At 42.8% G+C, this 21,202-nt stretch overlaps 1 protein-coding gene across 1 annotated transcript in view; it reads right to left on the reverse strand.

Moving 5' to 3' along the window:
• The window catches only part of ADAMTS3 (ADAM metallopeptidase with thrombospondin type 1 motif 3), a 152,770-nt gene that overhangs the window by 27,659 nt on the left and 103,909 nt on the right, over positions 1–21,202 (reverse strand). The window contains exons 8-14 of the mRNA XM_039355135.1: positions 15,447–15,552; positions 14,163–14,306; positions 9,946–10,078; positions 7,874–7,987; positions 6,577–6,722; positions 3,250–3,425; positions 233–366 (exon numbers count right to left, since the gene is read on the reverse strand). Coding sequence (XP_039211069.1) covers positions 233–366; positions 3,250–3,425; positions 6,577–6,722; positions 7,874–7,987; positions 9,946–10,078; positions 14,163–14,306; positions 15,447–15,552 — 953 coding nt within the window. The remainder of the gene's footprint in view (positions 1–232; positions 367–3,249; positions 3,426–6,576; positions 6,723–7,873; positions 7,988–9,945; positions 10,079–14,162; positions 14,307–15,446; positions 15,553–21,202) is intronic.

Raw genomic sequence — 21,202 nt, forward strand, 5'->3', positions numbered from 1 at the left:
ACTGACTTAGACTTTTATACTGCTTCATAGTGCTTTACAGCCCTCCCTAAGCTGTTTACAGAGTCAGCCTATTGTCCCCAGCAATCTGGGTCCTCATTTTACCAACCTTGGAAGGATGGAAGGCTGAGTCAACCTTGAGCCGGTGAGAATCGAACTGCTGACAGTGGGCAGAGTCAGCCTGCAATACTGTATTCTAACCACTGCTCCACCACGGTTTTTGGTGATCACTTACCACACATTCTCCACGGACGCATATACTGAAGGGGTCCTTGTAAGAACAGCGAGTCCCGTCGTGGGTCAGCTGTTTCATATAAGCAATGTCACCGGTCTCTTTGGACTGGCAGTAAAGTTGGCATCTCTTGTTGGCTGTGGAGAGCAGAAAAACAATATTGCTTTTAGTCTGGGAACATTTCACAATTGTACCACGAGACGCGGTGTTGTCTCTCAGTTTGGCTGATGTCAACTCTTCAGAGTAGTCCAGACAGGAAACGGAAACCATGAATACTAAGACTAACCTTTCTTGTGAAGTTACAGTATCAGAGTTTTGCAAGTCTGAAAACATTTCCCCCACTTTTACTTCACAGAGAACTAGGGTGGGTCTCTTCTGTTTGCTCCATCCCCGTCGCTTCTATACAGGTAGCCCTTGATTCATGACTGTAATTGAGCCTTCTGGTTGCAAGTGGTGATGCTCATTCAGCAAGGTGACTGTGTGATCTACCTTGTTTAATGGCCTCCACTTCTACTCTCTCCCTTGCAGTCATCTGAAATTGCTTGTGTCATCAAGCAGACACAATCTTCCTTCCTTCCTTCCTTCCTTTCTTCCTTCCTTCCTTCCTTTCTTCCTTCTTTCCTGTCTTTTCCTTCCTTCCTTCCTTCCTTCCTTCCTTCCTTCCTTTCTTCCTTCTTTCCTGTCTTTTCCTTCCTTCCTTCCTTCCTTCCTTCCTTCCTTCCTTCCTTCCTTCTTTCCTTCCTTCCTTTCTTCCTTCCTGTCTTTTCCTTCCTTCCTTCCTTCCTGTCTTTTCCTTCCTTCCTTCCTTTCCTTCTTCCTTCCTTTCTTCCTTCCTGTCTTTTCCTTCCTTCCTTCCTTCCTTCCTTCCTTCCTTCCTTCCTTCCTTCCTGTCTTTTCCTTCCTTCCTTCCTTCCTTCCTTCCTTCCTTCTTTCCTGTCTTTTCCTTCCTTCCTTTCTTCCTTCTTTCCTTCCTTCCTACCTTCCTTCCTGTCTTTTCCTTCCTTCCTTCCTTCCTTCCTTCCTTCTTCCTTCTTTCTGTCTTTTCCTTCCTTCCTTCCTTCCTTCCTTCCTTCCTTCTTTCCTTCTTTCCTTCCTTCCTTTCCTTCTTTCCTTCCTTCCTTCTTCCCTTCCTTCCTTCCTTCCTTCCTTCCTTCCTTCCTTCCTTCCTTCCTGTCTTCCTTCCTTCCTTCCTTCCTTTTTCCTTCCTTCCTTCCTTCCTTCCTTCCTTCCTTCCTTCCTTCCTTCCTTTCTTCCTTCTTTCCTGTCTTTTCCTTCCTTCCTTCCTTCCTTCCTTCCTTCCTTTCTTTCTTTCTTTCTTTCTTTCTTTCCTCTTTCTTTTTTTCTTTCTTTCTTTTAATGTTTTATTGATTTTTCTAATTTTACATTTAAGTATTTAAAAAGCAACGTGACTTTTGAGTTAATCAAAAATTCAATGACATAAAAACATCTTTAGTGCAAGTCTCAAACTACCACATCAAATATTTCCTCTCTTTTCCCCTTAGTATTTACTGTCTCACGTTTAAACTAATACAATTCTTATTATATCAATTAAATAAAAATAGCATTCTCACATTTATCAATAATTTTTAGCTGATACATATCCTGGTTATTTTAACATTCAGTCTTTATAGACAATCAATGTCCTAATTAGTTTTTCCCAATTTTTAGTTTCCCATTGTCTTTCTTTCTCCATTTAAAAAAAAAATGGAGGCTGCATTGTATTTGTAGACCAAGAGCTAAACTGAAGTTTTATTTATAGCTGAACTAAAAGAAGTTAGAATTCATTCATTTTCCATGCATTTTTCTTTCTTTCTATATTTTATTTTATTGCACCTCTACATGTCCTTTCTCCTTAAGTTCTGATTCCTTCTCCATTCTCTCTCCTGACTAAACTAAACCACGAACTTTCAACCAACAGCCAAATTTATTCAACCAAAGTTGAATAAATGACATATTGAACTCAGCTGAGTTAATCTTTATTACAAATATTAAGGATTGTTTTTTTTTTTTATTGAAAATTTTTAGGATTTTACAAAAACAAAACAACCCTTGCCCAGACCTCCCCGACCCTCCCATTCCCTCCCCCGACCTTCCCAGAGCTGAATATAGGCTTAATTAAAATTTTCTTCAAAAAATCTTAAAAAAGATATAAACCGTAAATAAATCCAAATACATTACTTAAACAAATTATAAGATAATTAACAATAATGTATGTATAAAAAACATAAATATTAGAAAAAAAATGCTTAAAAAGAAAAAGAATAAAGAAAAGGAAAAAAGAAAAAAGATATAAGAAAATAAAGTAAAAATAAAAAATAAAAGAAAAAAAGAATAAAGTCTATAAAATATTAAATTTTAAATATAAGTTATTGAAAAACTAAATAATATTTTTTTATATCCAACTTATATTGTATAAAATCTATCCATTTTTTCCATACCGCAAAATACTTCTCTTGCAATTGATCCTTCAAGAAAGCCGAAATCTTTGCCATTTCCGCCAAATAAGAAACTTTAAAAAATCACTCTTGCAAAGTAGGCAAAGATTCCTTCTTCCAACATTGCCCTACTAACAACCTTGCGGCTGTAATTAAATTTAACATCAATGTAGTCTCTTTGGTATCACAATCAGTAACAATACTTAACAAGAACAATTGTGGGGTAAATGTTACCCTCCTTCTAAAAATTCTTTGAATATTCCACCATATCTTAATCCAAAAAGCTTTTATATTTTTACACGACCACCAGATATGATAGTAAGTAGCGTCCAAACATCCACATCTCCAACATTTAGGCTGTAAGAAATATTAAGGATTGTTTTGTAAAGTTGTTTTCACCTGTTGCTGGCCACTGCAAAAATCTGCTGATGGTTACCACTCATGAAATAATTCAGTATAGAACTAGTGTTGAACTAGTGGTTGGGAAGAAGTCAATAATATGGTCAGTAACTAGGCAACATTCTGTTCCTTCTTTGTGACATTTAAACCATTTCTCAGCAGAAGCAGAGACAAATCGCCGCTTACCATCTGGATGCTCATATGGAAGCCAATGGTGTTTGCTGTTTTGATATTCGAAGTGGGAGTTGCGTTGCTGACACTGCTGAGCTCGGAAATCTTCATAAAGCTTTGGACATTCATCCAGGTTGCACAGCTGATATTCAAAGTTGATACCAGTGCAGTCTTGACCCCCATTAAGAGGCCTGGGAGGGGAAAAAAATTAGGAACAAAATCAGATTAATCAGGATTTAACTCTGCTCGCTCTACCACATCAGAACACAAATGCTATTTTTGTGGTGGGTGGGATTCCTATCAGTCTGAGCTGGCAAGAGCAAATGGAGCTTAACAACATTTCAAGGGTATTGGTTTGGAATTTAAGAATATAATACTTCAGCATCAACTTCTTCCCATTTAGCTATTTATATTTATTTACTCACTGGAGAAGGGCCTAATGCTGGGAAAGATGGAGGGCAATAGAAGAAGGGGACGACAGAGAATGAAGTGGCTGGATGGAGTCACTGAAGCGGTAGGCGTGAGCTTAAATGGACTCCAGAAGAGGGTAGAGGACAGGAAGGCCTGGAGGAACGTTGTCCATGGGGTCGCGATGGGTCGGACACGACTTCGCAATTAACAACAACAACAACAAATTTATTTACTGATATCCTGCCTTTGCCATTTTTACAAATAACTCAAGGCAGCGAACATTTTCAAGGTTTTTCCTCCTCTTATTTTTCCTACAACAATCACCCTGTGGGGTGGGTTGGATTGAGGGAAAACGACTGGCCCAAAGTCACCCAACTGGGTCTCATGCCTGAGGCAGGACTAGAACTCAGGGTCTCCTGGGTTCAAAATCACCCAGCCGGTTCTCATGGCTAAGGTGGGATTAGAACTTACGGTCTCCTTGGGTGATTGGCCCAAAGTCACCCAGCTGGCTTTCATGCATAAGGCAGGATTAGAATTCATGGTCTCCTCGTGATTGGTTCAAAATTACCAAGTTGGCTTTCATGGCTAAGTCAGGACTATAACTCACACCCTCCTGGTGATTGGTCCAGTGTCACCCAGCTGGCTTTCATCGCTAAGGAGGGACTTGAACTCACAGTCTCCCTCTTTCTAGCCTAGTGCTTAACCACTGGACCAAACTGCCTGGTTTGGACTGGTTTTCCACCTTGATGTCTACCATGGCTATAGAAAGGATAATAATTCAGTGGCCGTCAACCCCAGTAAGTAGACAAGGCCAAGACATAAACTCCATAGTAAGGCTATAACTACTTATATTGAGACTGGCTATAGGGGTAGGCAACCTTGGCTCTTTTATGACTTGTGGACTTCAACTCCCAGAATTCCTGAGCCAGCATGGCTCAGCTTGGAAACCTCTCCCTTTCCCCTCAGCGTGGCTGGCTTAGGAATTCTGGGAGCTGAAGTCCACCAGTCATAAAAGAGCCAAGGTTGCCTACCTCTGGCCTAGGCCTAGGCTGCTTTATGACTCGTGGACTTCAACTCCCAGAATTCCTCAGCTAGCATGGCTCAGCTTGGAAACCTCTCCCTTTCCCCTCAGCATGGCTGGCTTAGGAATTCTGGGAGTTGAAGTCCACCAGTCATAAAATAGCCAAGGTTGCCTACCTCTGGCCTAGGCCTAGGCTGCTTTATGACTCGTGGACTTCAACTCCCAGAATTCTTGAGCCAGCATGGCTCAGCTTGGAAACCTCTCCCTTTCCCCTCAGCATGGCTGGCTTAGGAATTCTGGGAGTTGAAGTCCACGAGTCATCAAAGAGCCAAGGTTGCCTATCCCTGGGCTATAATAACAGAACCTTGCAAGTCTAATTATATGGATCCCCTCCTCTTTCTTTTTATATTCCACTGAATCTAAGTGAACCAAACTCTTCCTACGGGTATTCATTTTCCACAGGTGGAGACCAAATTCACCTGTGCAATTGGTAACGCTTAATCTCGGGAGATACTTCCATGCACAGGGTGGATATTATTTTTCACTGCTGCTTCATGAACTCAGATACTTTTTTTGGGTCAGGATAAGTCATACCTATGGACACGCTCAAGGTTTTCAGTTTTTCTGGTCTGGGGAAGGAATGGGCGTTTTCTTCACAAAAGCCTATTTTAGAGCTTACATTAAACTTATACAGATATGGGTCCAACCTACAAAATAGGAAATACGTGTAATTCTGGGGCCATACATTGGCCATTCCTGCTGTAAGTCTCTCCTCCCCCATATATACTCTCTATATATTCATTCATATTTATCTATCTATCTGTCTCTCTGTCTGTCTGTCTATCTATCTCTATCATCTATCTAGATCTATTTATCTCTCATCTATCAGTCTGTCTCTATCTATCTATCTATCTATCTATCTATCTATCTATCTATCTATCTATCTATCTATCTATCTATCTATCCATCCTATCTCTGTCCGTCCATCTCTATCTATCTATCTATCTATCTATCTATCTATCTATCTATCTATCTATCCTATCTGTCTATCCGTCCATCTGTCTCTATCTATCTAGCTAGCTAGCTAGCTATCATCTATCTACATCTATTTATCAATCATCTATGTCTGTCTGTCTGTCTGTCTGCCTGCCTGCCTGCCTGCCTATCTATCTATCTATCTATCTATCTATCTATCTATCTATCTATCTATCTATCTATCTATCTATCCTATCTGTCTGTCCGTCCATCTGTCTCTATCTATCTAGCTAGCTAGCTAGCTATCATCTATCTACATCTATTTATCAATTATCTATGTCTGCCTGCCTGCCTGCCTGCCTGCCTGCCTATCTATCTATCTATCTATCTATCTATCTATCTATCTATCTATCTATCTATCTATATCTGTCTATCTGTCTGTCTGTCTATCTGTCTTCTATCTTCTGTCTTCTGTTTTCTATCTTCTGTGATGGATGGATGGCTGGCTGGATGGATGGGGCAATGGGTCAGCAGTTAAGAAGCTGCGCTTATCTTGTCAGCTGGAAAGCTGACAGCCCTGGCTTGAGACCCGAGTACTGTGTGATGGGGTGAGCTCCCGTTCCTTGCTCCAGCTCCTGTCATCTAGCAGTTCGAAAGCAGGCAAATGCAAGTAGATAAATAGGTACCACTTTGGTGGGAAGGTAACAGCATTCTGCATATAGTCATGCTGGCCACATGACTACAGAAACATCTTTGGAGAAAGCTGGCTCCCTTGGCTAAGAAATGGAGATGGGCACCGTCCTCTAGAGTCAGATATGACTGGACAGGGGAATCCTTCATAGATATAGGTGAATTAAATGGAAGTTTATATGCAATTTTTTTTTTAAAAAAAATCTGTAACTGCAAAAATGGCAGCAAATGCTGCAGCAATTTACAAGGGATTGTTGCACTGTCGTGTTCTGAAGCGAACGCCGGTTCCACAGGTCCTGGAGCAGGAGCCAAATTTTGTCCAAGCTCCCCAGCTGCCATCTTGTTTCAGCTGGTTTGTATCCTTCCACATGCAGTGACCTTTATAGCACCACTGAGAGGAGAAAGGAGAACAGACATTCCGTTAGTAAAGAGAAATAAAACCTTTAGGGAGGTCTCGCTTCGTAATTTACGCCTTCCCAGGGAGGCAACGACAGAGAAAATCATTCCCTGGTTTCTACCTTGGAAAAACTGAGATTCGGTTTGCTGTGCCTGGAACATGTGGCAAGGGATCTCCATTGAAAAATTAGAAGCCTTCGATTTATAACTGCTCACTTGTTGATCATTTGAACTCACAATGGATCTCCTGCAGGGTAATTATGAGCCAGATTCCGAGTCCCAATGGCTGAACCGTCTTCCATAAGATGACATTTTTGGAAAAGCCATCCAACAACCTGAAGGAGTTTTAGGTGAGATGTGGGGAAGAGAGGCAACTGTCTGCTCTCTGCATAAAGGGTCTGTCAAGCTCCATCACTTAATGCTGTCAAAATATTGGGGAAGGAGGAACCTTTCAAGGGACTTTAACCAAACCATTTGAGGACCACCTGAGCCTGGGAGTAGAACATAGTCTTAGTGTTGCAAAAGAGAGATAGAAAACTGGAGGAGGGGAGAACTTGAAATAGGACATTTGTTGCTAAAGGAAGGCACCAAAGAGCAACAATCGACATTGCTTGGGTCTTCTCTGTCATTATAATTGAGGTTCACCAGTCATTATTTATTTGTTTTATATCTGGCCTTTATTATTTTTATATCTCCTGATGATTGGGCCAACCCAGCTGGCTTTCATGGCTAAGGTGGGACTAGAACTCACTGTCTCCTGGTGATTGGCCCAATATCCAGCTGGCTTTCATACCTAAGGCGGGACTAGAACTCACCAACTCCTGGTGATTAGCCCAAAGTCACCCAGCTGGCTTTCATGGCTAAGACAGGATTAGAACTCACAATCACCTGGTAAGCAGGTTCAAAATCACCCAGCTGGCTTTCATGCCTAAGGGGGGACTAGAACTCACCATCTCCTGGTGATTGGCCCAAAGTCACCCAGCTGGCTTTCATGCTTATGGCAGGACTAGAACTCATCATCCCCTAATGATTGGCCCAGAGTAGCCCAGCTGCCTTTCATGCCTAAGACTGGACTAGAACTCACCATCTCCCAGTTTCCCCTTGAAATACATGCATCGTTTCAACCTGAAACACATCTTCACTTACTTTACTAGGGGCACATTCTGTCCCGTCAAGCGGCGGGCCCTTCTTAGTCTTGCAGAAATAAGGGTTGTCAGGATGACTGCACCACAACTGTTTACACGGGTCAAATGTTCGAAACTGAAACAGTAGAGAAACCAGAGATGAGATAAAGCAGGAGTAAGCAAGCTTGGCTCTTTTATGACTGGTGGACTTCAACTCCCAGAATTCCTGAGCCAGCCATGCTGAGGGGAAAGGGAGAGGTTTCCAAGCTGAGCCATGGAATTCTGGGAGTTGAAGTCCACGAGTCATAAAAGAGCCAAGGTTACATATCTCTGGCCTAGGCCTAGGCCGCTTTATGACTCGTGGACTTCAACTCCCAGAATTCCTGAGCCAGCATGGGTCAGCGTGGAAACCTCTCTGTTTCCCCTCAGCATGGCTGGCTCAGGAATTCTGGGAGTTGAAGTCCACCAGTCATAAAAGAGCCAAGGTTGCCTACCACTAGCCTAGGCCTAGGCTGCTTTCTGACTCATGGACTTCAACTCCCAGAATTCCTGAGCCAGCGTGGCTCAGCTTGGAAACCTCTCCCTTTCCTCTCAGCATAGCTGGCTCAGGAATTCTGGGAGTTGAAGTCCACGAGTCATAAAAGAGCCAAGGTTGTCTATCCCTGAGATAGTGTATAAAGATAGTCCTTGGCTTATGACAGATCGCTTATTGATCATTCAGAGTTTTTACAGAGCCCCCCCCCCTCCCCAAGTTACTAATGACCTAGTTCCAAAGCTTTGACAGCCACCAACCTCTGCGGCCACATGATCAATTTTGGGTGCTTACACTTTAGCCTGCATTTATGGCCATTTGCAATATCCTGCAGTCACGTGACCATGATTTACAATATGGCTACTGAAATCCAGCTTCCACTTCTGGGTTTTTGGTTTTTTTTTTTTTTTTTGGCCCAAAGGCCCCACAATGAAAAGTGGGCTTGCTTAACGATCACATTGTTCACGTAATGACCACTGTACAAATCAGAACAGTCGTGTGATGATTCACTTACCAACCCTTAATGGGCAGGCATTGTTTTAGCTGTAAGTCGAGTACTGCCTATACAGCAAACAATGGGAAATTCTCCCTGAACTGAGGTGGGTTTGTGGGAAGAAGTTGGCGATTGTCAATGATCTGGATGTGGTCAAACTGAAAGTGGTCATAAATCTCAGGCCCTCCTCTTTTCTCCCAAAATTGCATCTTCTACACTGAAACTATGAGTAAAGAAAGGAAGATACATAATAATAATAATAAAGTTGGAAGGGACCTTGGGGGTCATCTAGTCCAACCCCCTGCTCAGGCAAGAAACCCTATATCATTTCAGAAAAATGGCCGTCCAGTCTCTTCTTAAAAACCTCCAGTGTTGGAGCATTCACCGTTTCTGGAGGCAGGTTGTTCCACTGGTTAATTGCTCTAACTGTCAGGAAGTTTCTCCTTAGTTCTAGGTTGCTTCTCTCCTTGATTAGTTTCCATCCATTGCTTCTTGTCCTGCCTTCAGACACTTTGGAAAATAGCTTGACTCCCTCTTCTTTGTGGCAGCCCCTGAAATATTGGAATGTTGCTATCATGTCCCCCCTCTTCCTTCTCTTCATTAGACTAGACATACCCAATTCCAGCAACCGTTCTTCATATGTTTTAGCCTCCAGTCCTCTAATCATCTTTGTTGCTCTTCTCTGCATTCTTTCTAGAGTCTCAACATCTTTTTTACATCGTGGTGACCAAAACTGGATGCAGGATTCCAAGTGTGGCCTTACCAAGGCATTGTAAAGTGGTATTAACACTTCATCTGATCTTGATTCTATCCTTCTGTTTATGCAGCCTAGCACTGTGTTGGCTTTTTTGGCAGTTGCAGCACACGTCTGGCTCCTATTTAAGTGATTGTCCACTAGGACTCCGAGGTCCCTCTCACAGTTGCTACTGTTGAGCAAGGAACCACCTATACCATACCTGTGCATTTGGTTTTTCTAAATCATGTCACAATCAACTCAGATTTGGGCTGATGTATCTTGATACTGAAACTATAATTCAGCTTTACTTGATAGGAATCGAGGAAGACCTACCGCCGTGCACATTTTGTAGCCCACTCCAAAGTCAAAGCGACATTGCTCGTCCATGGAATAATTTACCCCAGGCAGCTCAGGAAGTTTCGGCCAATTATGTTCAAAAGGGTCATCGAGGAGACAATCGTAAGAACTGCGAGAGAAAACCAATAGGAGACAAAATGGTCAGCTATGAATTACTAGAAGCCAACATGGTTTATCAAAAGCAGATCATGTCAGACCAACTTTATTGCGCCAACAAAGGAGGATATTTGTAGCTGGGGTTGAAATGAGGAGTCCTTGGTGCTCTCTGATCTTGGTTGTTTCCTTGCAGATGTTTCATTACCAAAACTAGGTAACATCTTTAAGCTCTTGGCAACATCTGGGGATGTTACCTAAGTCCTAATCTCACTGAGGATGCTGCTTCAGCATCTAATTATTCTGAAAACCAATTCATCTTTTTTTTAAACTAAGATTTGGCAGCAAACTACCTGCAGAATCCCCATGTAGTGACTCCAAAGCCCCAAATGATGATGATGATGACAAATTTTGATCATTTCTGACACAGGGATGCTGAATTCTTACGAAATATTGTCAGGAGGCCATTAAAACACAGGTTGGTGTTTTCACAGAAACTCAGTTGCATCTCAAAGCAGGGAGATTTGGGGCATAGTCTTAGAAAAGAAAACAAATGGGTGTGCACAGGCTTCTTGGTTTCAGGATGCTTTCTGCCCTGTGTCCCTCCTGGAGCCAAGAAGGCTCCACACCCATTTGCACCACTCAGGTGACCCTGAGGACACAGATAAACCTCCAAGTGGCCTCAATGACTCTCTTAAAAGAATGCAAATGACCAGTGGTCTGCAAGAAGTATAAATCCTTCCGTTCTCCATCATCCAGTTAGAGCTGAAGAAGCTTCTTGGATGAGAAGCAAAACATCTTCAAAGAAAAACAAGGAAGTCCAGTTGCCTCATGAAAAAGCACCTTTGGGACAACCATGACCTGGATGACTGAGAATCCTCATAGATATATAATCTATCTATCTATCTATCTATCTATCTATCTATCTATCTATCTATCTATCTATCTATCTATCTATCTAATATCTGTATCTGTATCTAGATCTAGATAGATCTAGATATATAGATATGGATAGATCTATCTCTCCATCCATCTATCTATCTATCTATCTATCTATCTATCTATCTATCTATCTATCTATCTATCTATCTATCTATCTATCTATCTATCCACTGCTTTTTTTTTGCCTACCTTACAAGGTTCCATCCAAAAAAGGTGCCAGAACTCCGTTCTGGGCATTCTATGAGAAAAAAAGCCCTGTATCTATCTATCTCTATCTCTCTATCTATCTATCTGTCTGTCTATCTATCTATCTATCTATCTATCTATCTATCTATCTATCTATCTATCTATCTATCTATCTATCTATCTCTATCTCTGTCTAGATATAGATATATAGATATAGATACATATATATACATATATATGTATCTATATGTATATGTATATACATATACATATACATAGATACATATACATAATATTCTATATTCTATATTATTCTTAATGGAGTGAGGGGGAAACTTTTTGCTTCTTGCCTTTCCTTTTTCTTAACTGTATTAAGCTATTTTAAGGCTTGTATTGCAGTTGATTTTCTGTTTCCTGCCACAGAACAGTGGCAGACCACAATACCAATTTTTGGCAACTCTGCTGCTGACTTTTGGCAGCTAGGCCATTGAAATCTGGCAAATTGTTCCGAAGAGGCTCCGGGAGCTTCACCAAAGGATATGTAAGGCCATGCTAACCACAGGCTGCTCATCTCTTGTCTAAAATGAGCATCACTCGGAAGCATGTGCCCAGCCCCACACTGTGTGCCAGCCAAACAGTGCAACAATAGTCTTATTGCCACTACAGTACCGATAGTTCCTTACTATGAGTCTTCCCGATTCACACCAGGACTTGGTGAGTCATGGAAAGAATCAACACTACAAGCAGGGAAGGAATGGGAAAACAGTGTTACTCTCAATGGTTCTGCCTCTGGTGACCATCATTTGTCTTGATCGGATGACACATTCTTCCAGTTCAAATTTACACCTTGGCCGGACGTTGGTCAGTTAATAATGTTCCTAGCTTGGTCTAGATATATTCTAATTGCCAGTAGAGGCATGTAGAGTGCAGAGAAGACCAAGAAAGATGAGAAGGGGTCTGGAGGATCAATCATAACAGGATAGCAGAGTTGGAAGGGACCTTGGAGGTCTTATAGTCCAACCCCCTGCTTAAGCAGCAGATCCTATACCGTTTCAGACAAATGGTTGTCCAATCTCTCCTTAAAAATCTCTAGTATTGGAGCACCTACAACTTCTGGAGGCAAGTCGTTCCACTGATGAATCGTTCTATCAGGGAATTTCTTAGTTCTAGGTTGGTTCTTTCCTTGATTAGAATAGAATAGAGCTGGAAGGGACATTGGCGGTCTTCTACTCCAGCCCCCTACTCAAGTAGGAGAACCCTTACCATCTCAGAAAAGTGACTGTCCAGTCTCTACTTAAAAGCCTCCAGTGATGCAGCACCCATGATTTCTGGTGGCAAGCTGTCCCACTGGTTGATTGTCCTCACTGTCAGGAAGTTTCTCCTTAATTCCAGGTTGCTTCTCTCTTTGATCAGTCTCCAACCATTGTTTCTCGTCCTGCCCTCTGGTACTCTGGTGAACAATGTGACCCCTTCTTCCTTGTGACAGCCCCTCAGAGACTGGAAGACTGCTATCATGTCTTCCCTGTTTCTTCTTTTCTTTAGACTAGTCAAATGCACATCTTGCAGCTGTTCTTCATATGTTTTAGTCTCCAGGCCTTGGATCATCTTAGTTCAGTGATGGCGAACCTTTTAGAGACTGAGTACCCAAACTGCAACCCAAAACCCACTTATGCATCGTCGAGTGCTGGGTGGGTGCGGCCCATTGGGTGGGTGTGGCCTATTGGATGGGTGTGGCCCATTGGGTGGGCGTGGCTGGAGTGGTAACAGCAGACTGGGTGGGACTAAAAAGTTCAATCAATCAATTCCAACTTTGCAAGATCTTTTTTTTTCCCTGCGAGAAGTTGAAATTGACTGATTGATTGAACCTTTTTTTTTTTTTTTTGCACATGGCGGTGGAGGCCTAAAGTGAAAAGGTTTTATAAAACCCAGCTGAAGGCCTAGGACTGGGGCGACGGCGCACGTGCCCACAGAGAGGGCTCTGAGTGCCGCCTCTGGCATCCGTGCCATAGGTTCGTCACCACTGTCTTAGTTGCTCTGCTCTGAACTTTTTCCAAGGTCTCAACATCTTTTTTGTAGTATGCTGACCAAAACTGGTTGCAGTACTCCAGGTGTGGCCTCACTAGGGTTTTATAAAGCGGTACTAATCCTTCACGTGATCTTGATTCTATGCCTCTGTTTATACAACCCAGGATTGCATTAGCTTTTTTGGCTGCAGCCAGGATTAGTTTCCATCCATTGTTTATTGTCCTGCCTTTGTTGCGATAGCCATTCATATGATGCAATCTCCCTCATTAGAGGGAGATCCAATCTAGAAATAAGGAGGAATTTCCTGACCGTGAGAACCATTAGTCAATGAAAGAATTTGTCTCCCGGAATTGTGATGTTGACCCGGAATTAAGGGACAGCATAGGAAGTATGAATGGTGAATATGTGCAGATGGCCCTCCTGTCTTTGGGCACTTGCAGAATCATGGATGCAGGGTCATGAAAGGACAACAAGGAAAATATCCCATGTCCCAGCGCACCCGGGAACATACGGTGTCTTTAGGGAAACACCCAAAAGGAAACATTTTTTAGCTACTTCTGCTTTCTCCCTTCTTATCTACAGTGTGCCAGACTTACTGGGCGAAGTCTTTATCTTATGTGTGTCAGCTTTGCTGGGTGGATTGCTTATGTAATCAGAAAGTATAAAAATAGGGATTTGCTGTCATTCGGGTCTTCTCCCTTTTAGAGGAGCCCGTCTTTGTTCAGCTGAATAAAAACGTAAAGCTTAAAGGCAACTTCTGGTTTCCTGTGTTTCTTTATCAAGCAACACCTCAGCTCCTGCACAACGATGGGTGCTCCAATCTTTCAAGAAAAGATTTGTCCAGGATGGTATAAAGACTCCTGCGTTGGGCAAGGGGGTTAGATTACAAGACCTCCAGCTCTCTGATTCTATGATATAGTATCTGTTATCAAGAAATTGGTCCTTACTGTATGTATCTTTTGAGTTCTTGGCCACTGCAACGGGACCAGTGGTATCGGTGGAAAGCTGCTTGCACCAATGGTGCCATGACGCTTCCCATTGCTGTCTCATCTCCACATCGGTTCCCTTGTCCATCATGCTCCATCCCTAACCTGAATCAAAGAACAACATATCAGAATTAATTGGGGGTGGGGAATGAGAAACACCAGTTGGAAACCTCTACCCGGTCTTTCAGATGGGTTTGACTACAATTGCTCTCCTTTTCAAACATCAAAATATGGAAAGCATACACATTGGACGATAGCGCTCCTAAAGGTCCTAGGTACACGCTTGTCTCCCATTGGATGAAATCAACACACTTGTCTCCCATTGGGCAATACCTCTCCTAAAGGTCCTAGGTACACGGTTGTCTCCCATTGGAGAAAATCAACACACTTGTCTCCCATTGGGCAATACCTCTCCTAAAGGTCCTAGGTACACACTTGTCTCCCACTGGACAAAATCAACATGCTTGTCTCCCATTGGACAATAGCTCTCCTAAAGGTCCCAGATACACACTTGTCTCCTATTGGAGGAAATCAATACACTTGTCTCCCATTGGACAATAGCTCTCCTAAAGGTCCCAGATACACACTTGTCTCCCATTGGACAAAATCAATACACTTGTCTCCCATTGGACGATAGCTCTCCTAAAGGTCCTAGATACACACTTGTCTCCCATTGGACGAAATCAATACACTTGTCTCCCATTGGACGATAGCTCTCCTAAAGGTCCTAGGTACCAAGTACGACCTCGAAAGCAGAATTTAGACTCAGCAATTAATAAGTACAGATAGTCCTTGACTTATGACCACAAATTTCTGTTCAATGGATTTTTGCAACCTTCCTTGCTGCACTTGTTAAGTGAATTAATGCCGTTGTTAGGTTACTAATGTGCCTGTTAAGAAAGTCTGGCTTCTCCACTGACTTTACTTGTCAGAAGGTCGCAAAAGTTGATCACATGCCCCCGGGACACTGCAACCGCCCTAAATACCAGTCAGTTGCCAAGTGTGGCCAAAGTTTGATCACGTGACCATGGGGATGCTCCAACAATCGTGCCGTTCTAACTTCAAACGGTCACTAAACAGAGGGTTGTAAGTCAAGGATTACCTGTCATCTAATTTCTGGTAACAATTTTTAAGGAGATGTCCCCAGATGGACAGCTGGATTGAGAGAAGAGAGATGCAATGTAAAGGGGTTTGATTTAATCCAGGAACTGCCAGAGGATAATCCCATTTTATGTTGAGACTTACACGTGGCCAGTTTCGTGGGCTACCACAAAAGCTGAAGAAAACCCATCTTCGTGATTCAGAGTGCAGCTCCTCACCGGATGGCACATGCCTGTGACTGGAGCGTAGCCTGTGGAGTACATGAAAAAAAAACAAGATGTTTTTCCCAGTTGCAATGTATGGCTGTGAAAGCTGGACCGTAAGAAAGGCTGAGCGCCAAAGAATGGAGGCCTCTGAACTCTGGTGCTGGAGAAGACTCCTGCGAATCCCCTGGACTGCAAGGCGATCAAACCGGTCAGTCCTAGAGGAGATCAACCCTGACTGCTCTTTAGAAGGCCAGATCCTGAAGTTGAAACTCAAATACTTTGGCCACCTAATGAGAAGGAAGGACTCACTGGAGAAGAGCCTAATGCTGGGAAAGATTGAGGGTAACAGAAGAAGGGGACGACAGAGAATGAGGTGGCTGGATGGAGTCACTGAAGCAGTAGGTATGAGCTTAAATGGACTCCAGAAGATGGTAGAGGACAGGAAGGCCTGGAGAAACATTGTCCATGGGGTCACGGTGGGTCGGACACAACTTTGCAACTAACAACAACAAAACAACAATGGCTATGGAGACTCTCAATCGCCCAGGTCCCGAAAGTGCTTTTCCACAAGGCAACTGGACTTTTTTTAGCATTTTGTTTCCTTGAAAACACTTCGCTTCTCATCCAAGAAGCTTCTTCAGTTCTGATGGAACGGAAAGATTTATATTCTTTACGTCTGAAGGTCGTTTGTCAGCTGAGAGTCTTTTAGGTCACTTGGCGAACTGATCGACCTTCAGAGTGCTAATGACTGCAAAGAATATTCATCTTTCCATTCCCCCTAATGACCAGAGGATTGCAAGAGAGTCCTTGGCTTACGACCCACAATCCGGCCCCAAATTTCCATTGCCGAGTGAGACGGTTGTTAAGTGAATCACTGCAGATGTTAAGTTAGTAACACGGCTGTTAAGTGAGCCTGGCTTCTGCCTTGACTTTGTCAGAAGGTCGCAAAAGGGGATCGCCTTACCCCCGAGACACTGCAACCGTCGTAAATATGAGTCAGTTTCCAAGCGTCTGAATGTTGGTCACGTGATCTCGAGGATGCTGTGACGGTTATGTGAATAATGATCATGTCCCTTTTTTCAGTGGCTGTTGTAACTAAAGTCATTAAATGAAGGAGGTTGTATGTCAGAGTGTGCACAGTTTTATTGCCCCAGGAGTAAACACAGTAAACAGTGGTTTGCATTAAATGGTGGTTTATCTTACACTATCTACAATATCAATACAGCAGGAACAATATACACACACGTGCTAATAGAGCAGGATCCAACAAACCACAATTACAGCAGGAAACGGAAGAAGAGAGAGAACACATCAGCAGAGTCTTCCCGTTATACAAAGGCTCTTAAAGAGACACAGACCCTGCTGAGTCATTACATCTTTCATCTTACATTACATAAGCTGGCTAGCTGTTAAATCAATACCTTAACATTGTATGTTGAGGACTACCTGTATTTGGAAGACCTGGGACTTAGTTGGCTCCTGGGAGGGCTTTGATTTTTATTTCTGCTTTTTTAAAAAAAAGAAAGAAAAAAGAAAGAAAGAAAAAAGAAAGAAAGAAAGAAAGAAAGAAAGAAAGAAAGAAAGAAAATCAAATCTGCTACATTAGATAGTTTCTGAAACATATACTACTATATTTTTGCTTCTAAGTTTTAGAGTTGAGAACTGAGTGTGGTTAAGAGCTGCTATGAGTTTGCTACAATGTTATGTTATAGTCAAGCTATTTTCCAAAGCGCCTGAGGGCAGGACAAGAAGCAATGGATGGAAAGATCAAAGAGAGAAGCAACCTAGAACTAAGGAGAAATTTCCTGACAGTTAGAACAATTAACCAGTGGAACAACCTGCCTCCAGAAGTGGTAAATGCTCCAACACTGGAAGTTTTTAAGAAGAGACTGGACAGCCATTTGTCTGAAATGGTATAGGGCAGTGGTGGCGAACCCTCTCTGTGGGCACGCATGCCGTTGCCACAGTCCTAGTTCTTCAGTTGGGTTTTATAAAACCTTTTCGCTTTAGGCCTCCGCTGCCGTGTGCAAAAAAAAAAAAAAAAAAGGTTCAATCAGTCAATTTCAACTTCTCGCAGGAAAAAAAAGGATCTTGCAAAGTTGGAATTGATTGATTGAACTTTTTAGTCCCACCTAGTCTGCCGTTACCATTGCAGCCATGCCCACCCAATGGGCCACGCCCACCCAATGTGCCATACCCACCCAATGGGCCACACCCACCTGGCACTCGACAATGCAAAAGTGGGTTTTGGGTTGCAGTTTGGGCAGTCAGTCTCTAAAAGGTTCGCCATCACTGGTATAGGGTTTCCTGCCTGAGCGGGGGGTTGGACTAGATGACCTCTAAGGTCCCTTCCAACTTTATTATTATTATTATTATTATTATTATTATTATTATTATTATTAATGGGCCTCACAGTTTTAAGGATTGATATTGTAGTATAGTTAGGCCATGCTGTGTTTTGCTCATGTGTAACTGATGGATGGGATGCCAAATTGTGATTTTAATTTAGATTTTAACTATTACTTATTATATTAGTTTTTTTTTTTTACTGGATATTCCTTGAGTGTTTTTAACTTGTTCTGGTCTCTGGTCTTTGACTGTAATAAACTTATTTGACTTGACTTGACTCAAAGGCACAAAATACCTCTCCAAATCTCTTTAGTAAAGCATCACAAAGCCGTCATGTTCACAGAAAACTGAGCAAGTGAGAATGTACTTCCGTCTGCTTGTCTCTTTGGGTTGATGAGCTTGGAGCTGAGAGAGTTTATTTTGGCACAGATCTGGGCTACCTAAGGGCATTTTTGTCTATCAAAGCCCTCTTGATCAAAAGCGCTGAAGTTCTTCACTTGTGGCAAAGTTGAGTTCTTTGAAGCTGTTCTTATCAGAGGTCATTGCACACAAGTCTTCGCAGGCATCCTGTTTCATTTCACTCTTGTGCTGAAGAGTTCTTCCCAGCTTTTAAAAACTTAATTTCCTCAAAGAATACCTCAGATCAGTTTACTTGGGCTCACAGCTGTGAAAGGTAAGGATGGTCTCAAGATAAGATAAGATAAGATAAGATAAGATAAGATAAGATAAGATAAGATAAGATAAGATAAGATAAGATAAGATAACCTTTATTGTCATTTTTTTACTGTGGGCACAACGGAGCCAGCCGTGTGCTGCAGCTGCCAAAAAAGCCAACATAGTGCTAGGCTGCATTAACAGAGGGATAGAATCAAGATCTCGTGAAGCGTTAATACCACTTTACAATGCCTTGGTAAGGCCACACTTGGAATACTGCATCCAGTTTTGGTCACCCCGATGTAAAAAAGATGTTGAGACTCTAGAAAGAGTGCAGAGAAGAGCAACAAAGATGATTAGGGGACTGGAGGCTAAAACATATAAGGAACGGTTGCTGGAACTGGATATGTCTAGTTTAATGAAGAGAAGGACTAGGGGTGACAGGATAGCAGTGTTCCAGTATCTCAAAGGATGCTCCAAAGAAGAGGGAGTCAAGCTATTCTCTAAAGCACCTGAAGGCAGGACAAGAAGCAATGGATGGAAACTAATCAAGAGAGAAGCAATCTAGAATTAAGGAGAAAATTCCTGACAGTTAATTAATCAGTGAACAACCTGCCTCCAGAAGCTGTGAATGCTCCAACACTGGAGGTTTTTAAGAAGAGATTGGACAATCATTTGATTGGAATGTTATAGGGTTTCCTGCCTGAGCAGGGGGTTGGACTAGATGACCTCCAAGGTCCCTTTCAATTCTATTATTCTGTTATTCTGAGCTGGACTTCTTATGACCTGATGGACATGGAAAGATAGTTTTCTTGGTAACAATATGGAAGTGGTTTTTCCATGACCTTCTGGTATGTTTTCTCTGACCAATCTTTGAACGGACACTAAATGAACTGTGGTAAGTTGAGGACTTCCTGTAGTCTAAACAGGAGATGACCAGGGCACGAGTGACCAACTAGAGATGACATCTACCCTGTTTCCCCAAAAATGAGGCCTACACCAGGGGTAGGCAACCGTGGCTCTTTTATGACTCGTGGACTTCAACTCCCAGAATTCCTGAGCCAGCACAACTCAGCTTGAAAACCTCTCCCTTTCCCCTCAGCATGGCTGGCTCAGGAATTCTGGGAGTTGCAGTCCACGAGTCATAAAAGAGCCAAGGTTGCCTACCCCTGGCCTACACCAACAATAAGCCCTAGCTTGATTTTTGGGGGTGGTCCTAATATAAGCCCTACCCCCCAAATAAGCCCTAGTTTTGGGTGAGGCACACACCTCAAAATCAAGCTAGGGCGGGGATAGGGGTGTGGAGCTGCCCCACGCGCCCCACACCCACTTCCCTTGCAGCCAGGCCTTTCCTCACTAGCCCACTTCTTCTTATGAGGCTTCTTCTTCTGCAGCCAGGCCTACATTTCTCAGTCTCAGGGCTTTCCGGAAGACCTCTGCACCCAAGAACCGAGCTATGGATTCAATCCATAGCTTGGTTCTGCAAGACCTCAGCAGCCGAGTACCAAGCTATGGATTGAATCCATAGCTCAGTACTCAGCTGCATAGGCCTTCCAGAAAGGCCTGACTGCAAAATGCTGACCTGAATGCAGCTGCAGAACTTTGGCCCCAGAAGAAGTGGATCGGCTAGGTGGGGCTGTCGGTGCCAGACGTGAGGTAAGGCCTACCCCGAAAATAAGACCTGGTGCCTCTTTTGGAGGGAAAATAATAATAATAAGACCGGATCTTATTTTCAGGCAAACACGAGTATGACATCTATCAGTGAACACAGGTAGTCCTCGACGTACCACAGCTCATTCCGTGATGCTTTGAAGTTACCATGGCACTGGAAAACCTGACTTATGAGCGTTTTTCACACAAGCCTTGCAGCATCCCCCATGGTCACATGCTCAACATTCAGACATTTGGCAACGTCTGAATTTATGATGGTCGCACTGTCCCCGGGGGTCACGCGATTCCCCTTTTGCGACCTTCTGAGTAGCAAAGTCAGTGTGAAGCCGGATTCACTTAACAACCACATTACTAACTTAACCGCTGCAGTGATTCACTTCACAACGATGGCAAGAAAGGTCGTAAAATGAGGCAAAACTCAACAAATGTCTCCCTTAGCAATGGATATTTGGAGCTCAATATTGCGGTCGTAAGGCGAGGACTACCTGTAATTGCCAAGGCCATCTTGCAGAACACATAGACCTGGAATGACGGGGACAAAGAACCCTCCCTCTCTTGTCCCCAGGCTCCCAATTCAAGTCAACTTCCTCTAATTTAGCATCCTGCAAAGAGCGTGTGTGTGTGTGTGTGTGTGTGTTTAAATTTGGATTGCTAACAAAGAGATAAAGGGAAGCTGGTATAGCTATTTCAAGCTCCTTAGCTCTCATCAGCCAGCTATACCAGCTTCCCTTTAACTCTTTCTTAGCAATCCAAATTTAAACACAAAAATGATTGTCGCAGTAGCAACTGCTGCCTGTGGATAGCCCCAGATTGGGGCTGATACAGGAAAAAGGTTTCTTCTTCCCATATTTGGGCCAACAGGCTGCATCATAAAAAAACACTTAAGACATACATATACATATTTGTCTCTAATTATACTAAAAATGCGAATCCCGGGTATATTCATGTTGAGAGAAGTAGGCTTTCAAACCTCCGGCATTCCACTCTGATGACGTTGGCAGTTAGCCGCCGAAAGCTAAG

Source organism: Crotalus tigris, unplaced genomic scaffold (assembly GCF_016545835.1).
Source record: "Crotalus tigris isolate CLP2741 ecotype Arizona unplaced genomic scaffold, ASM1654583v1 scf7180000018609.294051, whole genome shotgun sequence".
NCBI classification, from domain to species: Eukaryota; Metazoa; Chordata; class Lepidosauria; order Squamata; family Viperidae; genus Crotalus; species Crotalus tigris.